Below are 19,344 nucleotides of genomic sequence, written 5' to 3'. Positions count from 1 at the left end.
CAATACTCACCAGGGATTTGGTCGGAGATCCAAGACAGTCGAACTGGAAGAAAACGGCAGCGAACGGCGGTGAATCAGAGCCTCACGCGACGGCGCGTGGAATTCCGGTAGCTGAAGAAGGCGGCGCGTGGGCCGACAGTCGTGTTCGGAACTGATTGAAAATTTCAGGTTTTGCAATTCGAGTGTGTCTGAATCGATTGGCGGGGGTGGTGAGATGCAAAAATCAAAAGAAAGAACTAAAAATTCGACTGTGAACAGTGGCAATATCGCCCTTTTAGGAGAGAGAAAATACAGCTGCGGGCTTTTTTATTCATTGTTCATTGCTTCATGCAAGTTTTCTAATTGGACTTTGTATACTGAACCATTTAGCTCAAACTACTTTTCTACATGTGATCAATTACGCGCCCATTTTTGTTGTTGTTAATTTCTAGTTCTTTTGTTCTTGGTGCCAATTTTGTGTGGTCAGATGTCAAATGAGGTTCCAGTTGCGTTTTAAATCGAACAATACCTACAAGGTCCTTGCCAATCTCGTGCATGTTTTATCTCATCAAAATCTCGAGATAAAGTTTTTGATACCTTGGGCGTGTTAACAAACTCATGAAACACCACTGATTTGAAGTCTTGAAGACCACTTGAGGAAAGTACTATATTAAGTTCTCTCTAAAACCGTGTAGGTTACATTGGATTAAGTAATTAGGCGATTGCCTCATTGAGCCGCAGGCTCTACGCCTCTACCCAAATGTTCAGCTGATAATGTGAATGTGAGAGTAACACCCACTTCGCTCGGAGAGTTTTTCTTAAGGATTTATCTAAAGATAGCCCCAAGAGCTCTGTTAAAAAATTAAGACAAATATAAAAGGCTTTTACTTTACAAGTAATTACAACCACCTACACACTACTCTTAACCAACTTCATGTACAACAAGCTTAAGCTTGAGTTTAATTCTTAAGAATATCCCTTAGGTTTAGAAAAATCCTTTTTTTTAAAAGCTATTGACTAAAACACTCATTTTCATAAACAACTAAGGATTTGTCCTTAGAAGTGCTAAAATCACTACTTGCGACTCGTGAATTTTTGTTGATGGCAGAGGAAATCTCAAGTCGCGACACGACACGTCCAAGACGATATGAGTCGCAAGGTCGCATGGTAGGTGTTGCGACCTTGCGACTCGTTTAATTGGGTATTTTTACAGTTTATATTACTCTAACTAAGCAACATAAGTACAATTTAAGCATTATTCACAGGAGTGAAGATTCACATAAACACATAATATTGTAATTTAAAAGATAAATATCGGGCAATGCATAATTGTTTAGACCACAAAAACAACACAGAGACAATATAAAGGTGATCGTAAGGGACAAGTTTATCTGCAATAATGGGAGGAGATGCGGTTATTCTGGTTATCTGTGCAGAGACCCTAGATCCCAAGGTATATGAATATATTAGATAGGTGAAGGCCATATGGGATAGGCTTGTTGTCATGACGAGCTTCATTCATGCACTAAGCCATGATACATGCTATGTTGATGTGCTTGTGCTTGTGCTCAAGTAAGCAACACAACACTGCGATTTCAGTGGCAGTCATGTTGCCATGCTCAAGCGATCGTCCAAGTATGTTGCTCCGAATGATGGAATTGATAGGCTAGAGTGTTGCAGCTATCATTTGGTCATGAATAGTTGTTTGATGGAGGGAACCAAAGGTGTGTTGAGGACCAAAGATCTTATTCATCAATTATTGACAACAAATTTCGTCAGGAAGTGTTTCGATTACTCGTTGAGCAGTGATAAAGGTGGTTTCCGTAGATGGAACACTAAGGGCGTGACCAATACCTCTAGCGTTCAACGGTAGGTGTTTTCGAATAATTTAAAGGTTATGGTGTTGTCATCATTGTACTTCAAATTTAAATAAAATCCTCGTATGCATCGAGGGTAGATTTCTCCATAAATCATTATAAAAGAGAAACATCTTATACCAATGAATTTCTCTTTGACCCTAGGAAACTCATAGATATTCACCTCTATATTATCGAATACCCTTCGAGAGCAGGGGCGGTACTTAGTGGAACCCAAAGGGGGTATCCGCCCCACCTGGATTTTACGGAACAAAAAATTTTAGACTAAAAAAAAAAATTTACAAAAAAATAAGGTTTTTTTAGTGTTTACCCCTGCTGACAATGAAAAATTTATTAAATTTTTACACCGCTCCGTCTGTATCCGAGTTCAAGTTCCGCCACTGTTTGAGAGTTCATCGTAGCTAGAGTTTTGTTGAAGATAGTTTAGTGAAGAAGAAGGTTTTGATTTGATAAATGAAAGTTGGTCATGAACCTTTTAAATGCATTAGAAAATAGGGGGTGGTTGGACGTTATGGTTGGTGGAGTCATTAAAGTTCCATTTAATGTTAAGCAGTTGATAGCTGAAAAATCTCCTGCCCGATTTTTAGTCGCAAGTAATAAGTTCTACTAGTAAATAATAAGCTTTGTTTGACAGAGATAAAAAATAAAACTTAATTATAAAATCCTCCATAGTAACTTATAGCTTATGAAAAAGTAGATCACGCTTGTAAGCTTGTAAGAATAATAAACTTCACCTACATAATCAGTTGTAACCCATAAATTACGGTTCAAGCTCGTCCAAACACACAGCTAGTGTAAAATTCTCATACAAACAAAACCCTTAAACCCTAACTCAAATTTCTTGCAGATCCAATTATAGGTTTCAAACTCCAATCAATCTGTAAATTACATAATAAAATGGCGTCATTACATACATCTGCAACCATGTATTTCACCAATTGTTCATCATCATCATCATCATCATCAACAACAGCTCGCCTTCTTCACTTCACTGCCACTAAATCTCCGAACAACGTTTCTCATTTTCATCGACCATCAATTCCCCTTCAAATTCACATATCAAACCCTAATTTCCCCAATACTATCATCACTCGCTCTTCATCATCAACCACTGGTAACTTTCTATTTTTTTTTATTTCTTTATTTAATTTTTAATTATAGTTATACCTAAGTTTATTCAATATCTGTAGTATCTAGTATGTATCCTACTTTAAAATTTTAAACTTGCTGTTGCATGCATTAAACTTTATGTTATTGCATTGTATGTACAAGGTAACATCTTCATAGAAAACCGATGCAACAGTCTTACACGCACTATTGTAAAAAACCCGATTACTCCCTGGTTAATCCTCGATTACTCATTTTTAAGAGCAGTCCGTTTTGATTTTCCAAAATCCAGGTAATCAATCGGTCAACGTCGATTGATGCGTCAAAATCGAGTTTGATAATCAAAGTCGGTCAAAGTCAAAATTTGTCAACATTTTAACATGAATTTAAACTAGAATGTTAAGAGTTTTTAACAAAATGAACAATTTTAGACAATTATGTTAAAGTTTATGTTTATGGTTTTCTTCTATGTTTACCACATATAATTTTTGAAATTCAGTATTATATAATACAAACCGATTAATCCTCGACTAATCCCCAAATGGCCGATTACTCATTCCAAACTCTCGACCGATTAATCTTCGAAGAACGAAATTTGCAACCTTTTTTTTCAGAACAACAATATCGACATCGAATGCTCTCATTTGTCACCCACACACGCGTTAGGAGGAAACCCAATTCGCGACGATGTTGGCAGTACCATTGAAGGTTGGGGAAAAACCCTAGAGACCTTCCCAAATAGCATTGATGTTGGCAGTACCATCAAAGATTGGAAACTCCCTGCATGGAGTGAGAATCGAACCTGAGTTGGCAGTACCCCAAGTTGAATCTCACCACCATACCACTCAAGCCAAGCTTCCGTTGTACGAATTTTACAACCTTGCTTACAAGTAAGTAGAATAACAATAGTTTAAAATTGAATACAAGCACTAGGAAGTTTTAAAGTAGGATACAAACAATATATTTTTGAACGAAGTAGGTATATTAAAGAACACTTCAATCCTGTTTACTGTTGTTGATTGTTTTGAAAATTAGTTGAATTTTAATGTATAAGCTTAACAAATAATTGATTTTGTCGTTGTAGAAGTAAATAGTGTGACGTCTGCAAAGGTTATTGACGGAAAGCGTGTTGCAAAAGATATAAGAGAGGAAGTTGCAGTTGAGATTTCTAGAATGAAGAATGAGATTGGGATTGTACCAGGTTTAGCGGTTATTCTTGTTGGTGATAGGAAGGATTCCGCAACGTATGTACGTAATAAAAAGAAAGCGTGTGATACAGTGGGGATTAATTCTTACGAGGTGCGTTTGGCTGAAGATTCCACTGAAGAAGAAGTTCTTGATCACATTTCGAAGTTTAATGATGATCCTTCTGTTCACGGAATACTCGTTCAGTTACCTCTGCCTTCTGTAAGTTTCTGAATTTGTTATTAATTTTTTGTTTGTTTATTAGTAAAGTAAAATGATGTAGTCATGGTTTCAAACGGCGGTTGCGGTGGCCCATGCGGCTGTTTGGTGACTAGCCCATCCTGATTCGAAGAAAATGTTTAATTAGTCGTGTAGCGATCAAAAGTCGAGTCAAAGTCGAGTCAAAGTCGGTCAACGTCGATCAAAAGTTGACCTTTTTGTCTGGCCTTGTTCTAGTGTAAATGAAAATCCCAAGCCCATTTGAAATTAGCTTGGAAAAACGACGACTTACATAGTATCCCTTAAAAATAAATTAATAAATACACTATAATTATAATATAACATTATTAAAAACCTATATAGTATTTAAACTAACACCGTATCATCTTATTTGTAAGTCATTTATTCTTTAAACATTTTTTGTTTAATATATTTACATTTAAAAGTCAACGTTGGTCGATGTATGTCTCGACCCACGACTCAAGCTTTCAAGGTCCTCACCGACTCGTCTTGCGTCTCTTTCAACCTTGGATGTAGTCATGATCAAGTCTTAGTTGTAGATTGATATGTTTTATTGTGGTTCTGTATCAGCATATGAATGAGCAGAACGTGTTGAATGCTGTTTGTATCGAGAAAGATGTAGATGGATTTCACCCTTTGAATATTGGTCGATTAGCGATGAGAGGGAGAGAACCGTTGTTTGTTCCGTGCACACCAAAAGGATGCATCGAGCTGTTGCATCGATACGGTATTCCCATTAAAGGAAAGCGAGCAGTAGTGATTGGCAGGAGCAACATTGTTGGAATGCCTGCTGCTCTCTTACTTCAAGTATGATCATACTGTTTACGTTCTGCAGTTTCACCTTTGTTTAACTATCTAAACTGTAGGTGACATAATGGGCGGGTCAGATGGGCTGGGTAATATGGTATTTGAGTCAATATGGGGTTATTTTTCTGGTCAAAATGGGCTGGGTCAGATTGAGTTTAAGAACTTCTGGTCGAATTATCTTATCGGTATGATTAAACATATTATATCTTTTTAGTAAGTATACATATGCTTTATTACAATGATTCGGTAGTTTTTTGCACTAAAAATGGACGTTGGGTGAGTTTTGACCCGTTTCTATTCAAGCTACTTCAGTGAGTTTACCCGTAAATGATAATTCATAGCTAGTGTTGATTTGTTCATAAGTAAATGAGTTGAAATTGTCCTATTCTAGTTTGAACAAATAAGTACGATAAAAGTTTTATTATTATTTTTTTATTTCTGTAGAGGGAAGATGCTACCGTCAGCATAGTGCACTCGAGAACAAAGAATCCGGAAGAGATCACGAGACAAGCTGACATCATCATTTCAGCTGTAGGGCAACCAAATATGGTGAGGGGTAGCTGGGTGAAACCTGGTGCAGTGTTAATTGATGTAGGGATTAATCCAGTTGAGGTTAGTACAACGAATACTTTCTTTGTTTTTTGTACACCTTTCTTGCTTAAGCATTTGAGCAACTTCAATAGTGTTATAATGGGTTAATTACCATATAGATGTGCATGCAATCTGTAATATGCCTAATACGTAGTAATGTTTAATTGCAGCATTTTTTTTCATTGGGGAAGTTTTTGTTCTCAGTTTGTATATTTAAATGCTCCGATGACAAAACTCATAAGCTTCGAGTGCTGGATTTTTTTGTTGACTTGGTTGCTAATATATGTACAAAATCAAAATCTGATGTAGTTACGTTATTGACTTTTCTAAAATACCAACTTACTCGTGCATTTGTGATAAGTTAGTATAAAAGGGTAAGCTTGTGAAGCTGAGTGATAATGATCATCCATCAAAAGTCGGTTTAAGTTTGGATTTATAAGTCACTGATAGGATCCATATAGTTCGCTTCATGAATCACTTGGTTGGAGATGGCATAATGGGCGAGTTGGGTAACTACACTGATTAACTATTTTACCTGAACTAACTATATTCTGTAAATAAGTAGTGTGCTACATATGATCTTAAAAGTGACATAATATTTATTTCAAATAACATGCATAAACAATACATTTTGGATGATTTTCAACTTATTGTTTCCTGTCAATTCGTGGTTGCTAACGGTGATTGCGGCAGTCAATGCGGCGGTTTGGTGACTAGCCCGTCCCATTCGAAGAAAATCGTTTGAAAAGCCGGGCAACGGTCAAAAGTCGGTCAAGGTCGGGGAAAGTCGGTCAAGTTTGACTTTATATTTAATATATTTATAAGTCAGTGTTGATGAACGTCCGTCTCGACCCCGTCTCGACTGAATCGACCCGTCAAGGTCTTGACCGAATCGCCTTTGTCTCGCGTCTTCTTCAACCGTGTGTAAAGTTATGCATCATAATTGCAAGCAAATGAATTAAAATTGCTTCCTATACAACGGTGTTTTAACAACTATGATGTTTTTGTGCTACCAGGATCCCGAAAGCCCTAGAGGATATCGGTTGGTGGGGGACATTTGTTATGAGGAGGCTAGCGAGGTAGCTTCAGCAATCACTCCAGTTCCTGGCGGAGTGGGCCCAATGACGATTGCGATGCTACTCTCAAACACTCTTTTATCTGCCAAACGGATCCATGACTTCAGGTAATTATTTTTGAACTATGTCATTCTAACCGAAGACAAATTAATGGTATGTTTTGAATTATGTTCCCTGTTTGCCTTGAGAAATGTTTTCCCTTTCGAGAGGACAATGAGAGATAAAGAGAGAAAGATGTAATCTCGTTTTGTTTCAGCTTAAATGTTTGATAGATTTGCGGTTCAAATAGTTCAAATTTGCATTGGAAGTGTTGTTTTTCTGTTATGCAAGTAGTAAACCTTACTATGCGAATGCCAATCGTAATATTTAGTACGTGTTGGATTGAGTTGACTCGTAAACATTTTTCTTTCCAACTTTTGCTACTTTATAAATAATCTGTACGATCTGAAAATTTAGAACTACAACAATCTTAGTATAAAAGTAGAACGGTATAGAAGTTTGTACGCATCAAGTTTACACTTTTGGACATTTTCCTGTTGGTTTCCTATGTATTTATATTTGTATGACCCCTTTGAGACGAAAAAAATGCACTCATATTCAAGCTTAAGAGATTTTTAAACTGATTTTTTTTCATAATATTAAGCCATAAAAGTTGTCGTTTTTATACAAAAGCGTAAGGTAAGATACTAAGATGTAATACTTGCATCCTATAATGGTAAATATTTCATCTTGATGAGTCCAAAATAAGAGGGTTGAACTTGACAAACGTGGATTGGATTCTCATTCACGAGATGTCCAATTTGTAACGAATCAAGCAATGGAATTTCACATTTTCATTACTTGCCTGGTAGCTAAACATGTATGAAAAGACATCGTCAATTGGTGGTCTTAGAATGAATTGCTTTTCACCATGTTTAATGACCTTACTTGCTTAGAGTATGTTCCTTTAGCCGGAAATATAAAAGAACATTTGCTGCGTTGTTTCATGAGAGCGTAGTTCATTGGGGAACACAATTTGTCATAACAAATCCCAGGACTTGGCTTGCATAAACCGCTATTTTCGTGTTTTTTTTTAGTGAAAAGGACAATTTTGTTACAAATGTTATAATTATAAAATTGTCTATATGTTGATTATTTTTCTTTCATTCCTCTTACTTTCTTATTGACTCGAAAATACAAGTATGCTATTTTTAAAATACACGTATGCAATTATAAAATACATTCATTTCCATCATCTTTTCTCTTTTCTTTTCCTTTTTTTTTCTCACTACAAAAGAACTTGAGAATGCAATATTAGTTATTATGGAGCCGTTCTTGCTCCACATTTAAATCTAGACTACATTGTACAGTTAGACCAACGCGCTTCGGCGCGAATGGTACCTGTTGCATTATAAGCTGGCCAGCTATATGGAAACTCTTTGCAAATATGAGTTAGGTTCGAATCTATATGTCAAGAATCTACACCTCTTGCCACAACATGATCAGTCTCGTTCCCGTCACATAAGAGGGTATTCAGTGGATGTATTTTGTCACATAAGAGGGTATTCAGTGGATGTATTTTACAGACATCTGGCTCTTACGATATCGGTTTTGTTGTCTCTGCTGGATACACTTTTTGCAAATCTAAATTAGATTAAATAAATTGCAGCATATTCTTTTGACAAAAGAAGATCTTACAACATAAAATTACATGCAGCATGATATTTCAAAAAATAAAAAATAAACATAAAATAAAAAAATTGAGCTAAGTGAGAAAAAGGCAAACAAGATGAAAGGGAAGCAAGACTTTGGCATCTACAAAATGTTGAATTCCATGGTCAAACTTGAACATTATGGCATTACAAGATGTATCTATACTTTCTCATAGTAGAAGTCTTAAGTACCCTCAGAAATAACTGCCGGTTTTAAATTTTGAACTTATCAGTTTTCATATTTGACATAACGATTGTCATTCAAATGTTAGGATTGGATTTCCTCAATCAATAATTGAAATACTTGGCAAAAATAGTAACTGGTCAAACAGTTTGAAAGTCGCCCAACCGCCCCGATGTATGATTGTCTACAACCACCTAATTTCGTATGCTGATATATTTCGTTGTTTAGTAGTAGTATCTACAAATCTTATTTGATATAGTAATTATTCTATGAAGAAAAAATTACGCCGGTAGTACCTGTGTTTTATATAGTTTTTCACCACTGCACCTAAGGTTTTTTTTTTTTTTTTTTTTATCTTCGATGGTACCTGTGGTTTGATTTTATATCGCAGATGGTACCTATTAATAAACACTGTCAAAATTCTAACGGCAAGCCCTCACATGTGTGATAATGCTAAAAACGAACATATATTTCATAGCATTATCCCTCAAGAAAGACAAGCTTTTAGTTGCAATTGTTCTATTTACAAGTGATATTGTTTAAATAATAAAAGGTGAAGACAAAAGACAGATTCGACGAATTGAAGACGCAAATGACCAAAAAGCTCAAAAGTACAAAGTACAATCAAAGTGGTTCCAATTATTGATAAGAAACGTCTCAAAATTACAAGAGTACAAGATGCGAAATGCAAAGTACAAGATATTAAATTATACGCAAGGACGTTCGAAAATCCGGAACCGGGACCAAAGTCAACTCTCAACGCTCGACGCAACGGACTAAAAATTATGAGTCAACTATGCACATGAATATAATATAATATATAATTAATTCTTAAAATTAATATATATATTATATTATATATTATAAACGTCGTCAAAGAAAGAAACAAACTCTTGTGAGCTGGAAAAAGTGGCCATGCGATCGCATGGCCTGGAAGTACATTTTCCATGCGATCGCATGGCAGTAGGTGACATGCCACATCTATAAATTTCGCAGTTTTTGAGCAAATATATCCATCTTTTTCTTTCCTTTCTCTCAACGTAAACATATATACATATATATACATATATATACATATATACATATATATATATATACATATATATATATATATATTATAATTTTAATTTTAATTTAAATTCTAATAATAAGGGTATGTTAGCGAATGTTGTAAGGTTGTAAGTCGAAATTCTGTCCGTGTAACGCTACGCTATTTTTAATCACTGTAAGTTATGGTTAATGTTATTTTTAATTTAATGTCTCGTAACTAAGTTATTATTATGCTTATTTAAGACGAAGTAATCATGATGTTGGGCTAAAAATATTAAAATTGGGTAATTGGGCTTTGTACCATAATTGGGGTTTGGACAAAAGAACGACACTTGTGGAAATTATACTATGGGCTATTAATGAGCTTTATATTTGTTTAATTAAATGATAGTTTGTTAATTTAATATAAAGATTTACAATTGGACTTGCCTATAAATAACCATATACACTCGATCGGACACGATGGGCGGGATATTTATATGTACGAATAATCGTTCATTTAACCGGACACGAGAATGAATTAATAGTTAATAGACTTATTAGAACAGGGGTAAATTATGTACAAGGACACTTGGCGTAATTGTTAACAAAGTATTAAAACCTTGGGTTACACGCAGTCGATATCCTGGTGTAATTATTAAACAAAGTATTAAGACCTTGTTACAGTTTAAGTCCCCAATTAGTTGGAATATTTGACTTCGGGAATAAGAATAATTTGACGAAGACTTTCGCACTTTATGATTATGATTGATGGACTATTATGGACAAATCCGTATGGACATATCGAATAATCCAGGACAAAAGACAATTAACACATGGGAATAAACTAAAAACAACACGTCAAACATCATGATTACGGAAGTTTAAATAAGCATAATTCTTTTATTTCATATTTAATTGCACTTTTAATTATCGCACTTTTATTTATTGTCATTGTATTTAATTGCACTTTTAATTATCGTACTCTTTAATTATCGCAATTTTATTTTATCGCACTTTTATTTATCGCAATTTCATTATCGTTATTTAATTTACGCTTTAAATTAAGTTATATTTATTTTTAATATTTTACATTAGGTTTTAACTGCGACTTAAGGTTTAAAATCGACAAACCGGTCATTAAACGGTAAAAACCCCCTTTTTATAATAATAATAATATTACTTATATATTTTTTTGTATTTTTACAAATATAGTTTTTAAAAATATAGCGTTAAGCTTGTTTAAAAGATCCCTGCGGAACGAACCGGACTTACTAAAAACTACACTAATGTACGATTAGGTACACTGCCTATAAGTGTTGTAGCAATGTTTAGGTATATCCACTCTATAAATAAATAAATAACTTGTGTAAAATTGTATCGTATTTAATAGTATTTCCTTGTAAAAATTAATACTATTTCCTAGTACACCTCGCGCACATCAAGTATTTTTGGCGCCGCTGCCGGGGACAATAAAACGCCGGAAGCGAAACGCTATATATATAAAATAAAAAAAAGATTTTTTTTAAGTTCTTTGTATAAAAAAAATATACGTTTTAAATATTAAAAACCAAAAATATAAAAAGAAAATATAAAAAATATATATATTTGTTTTTAAGAGTTGTTAAATATATATAAAGTTAAAAAGTATTTTTTATTTTAGTTTTTAAAATTAAATTTGTATTTAAGTTATATATATATTTTATATAATCTTAAAACAGAAAAAAAAATAATAATAAAACATTCGAGCCAGAACACTGTAGCAGCCCAATACAAGGCCTGGAATTCGAAGCCATGCGATCGCATGACTGGATAACCTAAACCCCATGCGATCGCATGAGGGGTTCTGACACGCCCTAATTGATTCTCGTACAACATTAATTACGGAGTAATAATTATTATAATTATTATTAAACCCTAATTAAGGTATAATTATTATATTATTTAGTTTTAATTTTATTATTTTGTATTATTTAGTTTTAATTTAGTTTTATTAGTTTTAAAATTAATAGTTTTATAAAATAAATAATATAAAAATATTTTTTTTTAAATTGTACTTTTTACAACTTTAAGTATATTTTTATATTTTGTATCTTTTTATTTGTTTTAGCGTAATTTTTGTATTTTTCGCTCGTATTTAGTTTAAAACATCGTTTTTGCCATAGTTATTTTTATTTCTAGATTTTTAGGCTTTGCCGTAAAATCCCTTAAGTGCTTTTTCTTTAGACTAAGATTTAGGTGCTTTAGAATTTTGCGACGCCGTTTTTATATTTTAATACCTTTTTAAGTTATTGCCATTTGGGATATAGTATTTCTTTTAAGCTTTAATATTTTTAGATGTAACTTTTAATTCTTAGTTTTTAGTTCCTTTTTAAGTTTCGACGCGCTACGTTCTTTTTATTATTTTTCGACTATTTATTTGTCGACATTTTTCGACGCGCTCTTTTTCTTTCTTATTTTTCGCCGCTCTAGTTTTTAGGACTTAGATTTTTTTTTCTATTTCTTCTCTAAAATTTCATTAAATTTCAACGAAAAATTATTTTAAGTGGTTAAATTTATAGACATCCAAATTTTTTGCTTCGTAGTGATAGTTGGATTTGTTAGTTTCTGAGTTGTGAGCTTCCGATTTAAAGAGTTCTGGCTCCCTGCTGCATCTATTGGCTATTCGAAACGTGGGCAAAAGCAGAAAAGTCTATTAATTTGATAACTTATATAATTTTTATCTTTTATAACTAATAGGATATTCAGTGAATGCACCGAGCAAAACGTTCACCACCTTTTGTACGTTCACCACCTGTAAATCGATCAAGACATCTTGAAAATATTGTCGCCGTTGATTTTTCTTTAGAATCGTCATCCAGTCGACCAAGTACTCCAATTCAAATTTCCGATAATCCATTTTTTGAACCAGACCTCACAATTGAGAATCCGGAGAATATTCAGGGACAATTCAGAGATCCTGAACCATTAATCTTTCCTCCGGAACCACCAATCATTCAAACAGAGATTGTCGAGGAACCAACCATTAAATCAGAATCCTCTAGTGATTCAGATTCAACAAATTCAATTATGGAGAATCTGGTACCTCTAAATATGGAAGACCGAATGAGAGCTAAACGCACTGGCCAAGGTCACGCAATTACTCAACCAGACATTAATGTACCAGATTATGAAATTAAAGGACAAATCCTACACATGGTAAATAATCAATGCCAATTTAGTGGTGCACCGAAGGAAGATACAAACGAACATCTTCGTACATTTAATAGGATCTGCACTTTATTCAAAATAAGAGAAGTTGAGGATGAACAGATATATCTCATGTTATTTTCCTGGACTTTAAAGGGAGAAGCCAAAGATTGGTTAGAATCGTTACCTGAAGGGGAGATTGATACATGGGATGTTTTAGTTGAAAAATTTCTTAAACAATTCTTTCCGGCATCTAAAGCCGTAAGACTTCAAGGAGAAATAGTCACGTTCACGCAAAAGCCAAATGAAACTTTATATGAAGCATGGACCAGATTTGGAAAATTATTGAGAGGATGTCCGCAACATGGTTTAGACACTTGTCAAATAGTATAAATATTCTACCAAGGATGCGACATCACTAAAAGAAAAGACATCGATATAGCAGCTGGTGGTTCCATTATGTAGAAAACCGCAACTGATGCTTACAAAATTATTGATAACACTGCTTCCCACTCACATGAGTGGCACCAAGAAAAAGATATCGTTAGATCATCTAAAGCAGCTAGAGCCGATTCTAGCCATGACTTAGATTCCATTTCCGCAAAGATAGATACTATCGAGAGAAGAATAGAAAAGATGACTAAGGATATACACTCAATAAGAATTAGTTGTGAGCAGTGTGGAGGACCACATTTGACAAAAGATTGTCTCAGTATTGAACTAACAATGGAACAAAGAGAGAATGTTTCATACATGAACCAAAGGCCTGGAAATAATTATCAGAATAATTATCAACAGCCAAGACCAATCTACAATCAAAACCAAAATTATAACCGAAATGTTCCATACAATAACCAACAAGGTCCTAGCAATCAACAAGTATCCAACAATACTTACAATCAGCAAAGACCTATTTTTCAAAACAAACCACCACAAACCGATGATAAAAAGCCAAATTTAGAAGATATGATGTCAAAGCTAGTTGAATCTCAAACACAGTTTTTCACATCTCAGAAACAAACCAATGAACAAAATGCTCAAGCATTTAGAAATCAACAAGCTTCTATTCAAAATCTGGAACTAGAAGTAAGCAACCTAGCAAGGTTGATAGGTGAAAGAAAACCGGGAAGTTTACCTAGTGATACAAATGCTAACCCTCGGAATGAAACAGCTAAAGCCATTACCACAAGAAGTGGTATTACACTTAAACCACCTGAAATACCTGTAATTTCTGATGATGCTATTCCTACTCCACAAGAACCACAACCTGAGCAAAATAAGGAAACAGAACTGGTAGTTGAAAAGGTTAATGAAGATAACACAGTTAAGGCTAAACCTTATGTTAAACCATACCAACCACCACTTCCTTACCCGAGTAAAATGAGAAAAGAAAGACTTGAAGCTAAGCAATCCAAATTCTTGGATATGTTTAAACAAATAAATGTAAATCTTCCTTTCATTGATGTGATTTCAGGAATGCCTAGATATGCTAAATTCTTGAAAGATCTAATCACAAATAGAAAGAAAATGAAAGAACTCTCGGCTGTTACTATGAATGCTAATTGTTCTGCAGTGCTGTTGAATAAGATACCAGAAAAATTATCAGATCCAGGAAGTTTCACAATTCCATATTTTCTGGGTAGTCTTAGTTCAATAGAAGCATTGGCAGACTTAGGTGCTAGTATAAATCTAATGCCGTATTCACTATACGCTAAACTAGACCTTGGAGAATTGAAATCAACACGAATAAGTATACTTCTAGCCGATAGATCAGTAAAATATCCTAGAGGGATAATGGAGAACATGCTAGTTAAAGTTGGTACTTTAGTATTTCCAGTAGATTTTGTTATTATGGATATGGAAGAAGATTCTCGAGTTCCTCTCATATTAGGAAGACCATTCTTAAACACAGCTAAAGCAATAATAGACGTGTTTGGAAAGAAACTGACCCTGAGTATAGAGGACGAGAGTGTTACCTTTTCTGTTGATAGAGCAATGCAATAACCGTAATCTGCAGATGATACATGTTATTATATTCAAACTATAGATTCACATGCAGAATTGTTAGAAGAATTTTCAGAATTACAAGGAACAGGAGAATGTTCTTTAGGAGAAGGAACTGAACCAATTGATGAAACTGAAATATTAGCTACACTTATGGCTAATGGATATGAACCAACAACAGAAGAAATTCAAATGCTAAAAGAAGAAGACAGATATCGATATAAATCATCGATAGAAGAACCACCGACATTAGAGTTAAAGCCACTTCCATACCACTTGGAATATGCTTATTTACATGGTGAAACTGAATTACCTGTAATAATATCGTCTTCTCTTACTGAAACTAAAAAATCTCAACTCATTTATGTGCTAAAAGCTCATAAACCAGCTATTGCATGGAAGATTCATGATATTAAAGGAATAAGTCCTTCGTATTGCACACATAAAATCCTTATGGAAGAAGGTCATAAAACGTATGTGCAACGCCAAAGAAGACTAAATCCTAATATGCAAGAAGTTGTTAAGAAATAAATTATTAAACTGCTAGATGCATGTTTAATTTATCCAATTTCTGATAGTCCATGGGTAAACCCAGTTCAATGCGTACCTAAGAAGGGTGGCATGACTGTCATCACAAATGAGAAAAATGAGCTTATTCCTACTAGGACTGTAACAGGATGGCGTGTTTGTATTGATTATAGAAAATTAAATGACGCCACCAGAAAAGATCACTTTCCCTTACCTTTCATTGATCAAATGTTGGAAAGATTAGCCGGAAATAGTTACTATTGTTTCCTTGATGGTTTTTCCGAATATTTTCAAATTCCAATCGCACCCGAGGACCAAGAGAAAACCACATTCACGTGCCCTTATGGTACTTTTGCTTACAAACGCATGCCATTTGGACTTTGCAACGCTCCTGCAACCTTTCAAAGGTGCATGATGGCGATTTTTCACGACATGATAGAAGAATGCATGGAAGTTTTCATGGATGACTTTTCAGTCTTCGGTGATACTTTTGAAACATGTCTAGTTAATCTTGAACGAATGCTTATTAGATGTGAACAATCAAATCTAGTACTTAATTGGAAGAAATGTCATTTCATGGTTAAAGAAGGCATCGTTCTCGGTTATAAAATTTCAAAGGAAGGAATTGAAGTGGATAGAGCTAAAGTAGATGTAATTGCTAAACTTCCACATCCCACCAATGTTAGAGGAGTTAGGAGTTTTCTAGGGCATGCCGGTTTTTACCGACGTTTCATAAAAGATTTTTCTAAAATTGCCACTCCTATGAATAAACTCCTAGAAAAAGATGCTCCATTTATCTTTTCAGATGAATGCATCAAATCTTTTAATATTCTTAAAGAAAAACTCACTAATGCGCCGATTATGATAACTCCAAATTGGAATCTATCGTTTGAACTAATGTGCGATGCAAGTGATTTTGCAATGGGAGCCGTTTTAGGACAAAGGATTGAAAAACGATTTCAACCTATTTATTATGCTAGTAAGACGTTACAAGGAACACAAACGAATTACACAACTACTGAAAAAGAACTCCTTGCTATTGTCTTTGCTTTTGACAAATTTCGTTCATATCTCGTTCTAGCTAAAACGGTGGTCTATACTGACCATTCTGCTCTTAGATACCTATTTTCGAAACAAGATGCTAAACCAAGAGTAATCCGTTGGATCTTACTCTTACAAGAGTTCGATATTGAAATCCGAGATAAAAAGGGAGCAGAAAATCTCGCCGCTGATCATCTTTCTCGTCTTGAAAATCCTGAATTAGAAGTTCTAAATGAATCGGAAATACAAGACAACTTTTCTGATGAATATCTATTGAAGATAGATTATAATGAAATTCCATGGTTTGCAGATTATGCAAACTATTTAGTATGTGGATTCCTTGAAAAAGGATTATCGTACCAAAAACGAAAGAAATTCTTTAGTGATATAAAATACTATTTCTGGGAAGATCCACATTTGTTTAAAAGTTGTCCCGATGGAATAATACGCTGATGTGTATTCGGAGATGAGGCTAGTCAAATCTTAAACCATTGTCACACAGGACCAATAGGAGGGCATTATGGGCCTCAACCCACAGCAAGAAAAGTTTACGATGCTGGATTCTATTGGCCTACAATTTTCAAAGACGCACACCTTCTTTGCAAATCCTGTGATGCTTGTCAAAGGGCCGGAAAAATAAGTCAACGTGATGAAATGCCACAAAATGTCATTCAAGTATGTGAAGTATTTGACATTTGGGGTATTGACTTTATGGGTCCATTTCCAAAATCTCATAATAATCTCTACATTCTCGTTGCCATTGATTATGTATCTAAATGGGCGGGAGCACAGGCTCTCACAACTAACGATGCACGAGTTGTGGTCAACTTTTTAAAACGCCTTTTTGCAAGGTTTGGAACACCGAAAGCTTTAATAAGTGATCGGGGTACTCATTTTTGTAATAATCAACTTGAGAAAGTTCTCAAAAGATATTGAGTAACTCATAAAATCTCCACTGCTTATCATCCACAAACAAGTGGACAAGTTGAAAATACCAACCGAGCATTAAAACGTATTCTAGAGAAAACCGTAGGATCAAATCCGAAGGAATGGTCCATGAAATTGGAGGATGCACTCTGGGCTTTTAGAACAGCCTACAAAACTCCAATTGGAACCACACCTTTCAAACTAGTTTACGGAAAAGCATGTCATCTTCCAGTAGAAATTGAACACAAAGCATTTTGGGCTTTGAAGACATGTAATCTTGATTTACATGAAGCTGGACGTCTACGATTAAGTCAACTAAACGAATTAGAAGAATTAAGACATGAAGCATACGAAAATTCGTTAATCTATAAAGAAAGAACGAAGAAATGGCATGATAAAAGAATCAGAAGTTCAAAAGAATTTAAAGAAGGAGACAGAGTTCTTCTTTTCAATTCACGATTCAAGCTATTTCCTGGAAAATTGAAATCAAGATGGTCTGGACCATTTATAGTCAAAAGAGTTTTCCCATACGGAACAGTAGAATTAATAAATTTAAATGGGATTGAATTTAAGGTTAATGGTCACAGAGTTAAACATTACGTACATGATCCGATGGAAGTTGACAACGAAGTTAATCACAATTTCAACACCACAGCTAACTAAGTGTGGGGAGAATCAAGTCTTTAAAGGATAATATATATTTCTGTTAGAATTAGATATTCTGTTTTCGTGTAGTTCTCGAGAATGGAATCCGAATGGTCTTTCCCTAGCAGACCCTAAAGAACTAGTCTTCTCCCCCCATTCTGAATTTTTATTTTTTTTAGGTTTTACGAGATGAAGACTTCCTGTAAACTAAACCATGGTCTAATGCTACACGCTTTAATCACTAAACGGAATAATGACACCCTTCCAAGTGAATTGGTATCATTAATCAGAGGCAAATTGGACGGAGTAAGAAAAGAATCCAGGAACGAAAATAATAAGTTACATTTTAGTAAAGGAAAATCAAAATTCGCAGCGAAAAGAAGAGCACGACACCTTGAAAGATGTCACAAATGCGGAAAATGGTCACACGAAGGTAAATGTTCAAATAATCAAACATATTCAAATACCGAGTTCGTTACTTTATGCAGAGAAGGACCGTTCATATGTTTCGAAGAAAAATCGTTGAATGCTCGAGGTTACGCCTATGTAGCTATGGAAAACCAATTAGTCCGACTATCTTATGAGTGGGCTAAAGCAGGTCACTGAAAATTCTATTTCACAGGTAGGTATGTAGAGTTTTTATTTTTATTTTTTATTTTTAACCTTTTGATAATAAACGCTAAATCGTTCGCTATAAAGTATTAAATTGATACTCAATAAAATTAGGTTTTGCGATCGAAATTATTGATATCATACAAAAATTTATTACATCACTGCGAAATTTACCGTTTATTCTTAAGGTATAAATATCTTTAATCAATCAACCCAAAATATTTCAGAAATTCGTCAGGAGTAAAACTAGGTAAATAGCCGAAATTACTTTACCGAAAAGAGGGGCGTATATTTTTGATAATATTTGATTGATTAAAGTGGGATAAAAGACCAAAAAGATTTTTAATTTTATTTTTACTTTGTTTTTAAAATTAATATATAAATATTAAATTATTATTGTAAACTTTTTAAATCAATATATATTTAAGTTTGTAAATATTTAAAAAAATTAATATTTTTAATATAAGTTTGTATGTATAAAAACAAAAATATAATATAAATTTGGTGTGAATTTTTAAAATTTTAATAATATGAATTTTTAATTTTATGCATTTTAAATTTAAGTTTGGTGTAAATTTAAAAACAAAAATTTACTTTATTTCGCTAAGTTAAAAATTGATTTTTAAAATTCG

General features: G+C 34.0%; 1 protein-coding gene across 1 annotated transcript; it reads left to right on the top strand.

Moving 5' to 3' along the window:
* The first annotated feature begins 2,643 nt into the window (after positions 1-2,643).
* LOC139852354 (bifunctional protein FolD 4, chloroplastic-like) lies at positions 2,644-7,214 on the top strand. Its single transcript, XM_071841634.1, has 5 exons — positions 2,644-2,970; positions 4,048-4,370; positions 4,959-5,195; positions 5,640-5,807; positions 6,803-7,214. The coding sequence occupies exons 1-5, from the start codon at positions 2,754-2,756 to the stop codon at positions 6,971-6,973; spliced, it is 1,116 nt and encodes a 371-aa protein (XP_071697735.1). The 5' UTR covers positions 2,644-2,753; the 3' UTR covers positions 6,974-7,214.
* Positions 7,215-19,344: the final 12,130 nt, after the last annotated feature.

Source organism: Rutidosis leptorrhynchoides, chromosome 6 (assembly GCF_046630445.1).
Source record: "Rutidosis leptorrhynchoides isolate AG116_Rl617_1_P2 chromosome 6, CSIRO_AGI_Rlap_v1, whole genome shotgun sequence".
Lineage (NCBI taxonomy): Eukaryota > Viridiplantae > Streptophyta > Magnoliopsida > Asterales > Asteraceae > Rutidosis > Rutidosis leptorrhynchoides.
This window is presented reverse-complemented; position numbering and strand designations above follow the sequence as displayed.

Bases quoted from the DNA above. Each gene is read 5' to 3' on its own strand.
- LOC139852354 (XM_071841634.1), top strand. From the start codon at position 2,754: ATGGCGTCATTACATACATCTGCAACCATGTATTTCACCAATTGTTCA. The intron at 5,196-5,639 runs GTATGATCATAC...TTATTTCTGTAG, and splicing joins CTGCTGCTCTCTTACTTCAA to AGGGAAGATGCTACCGTCAG. The intron at 5,808-6,802 runs GTTAGTACAACG...TTGTGCTACCAG, and splicing joins TAGGGATTAATCCAGTTGAG to GATCCCGAAAGCCCTAGAGG.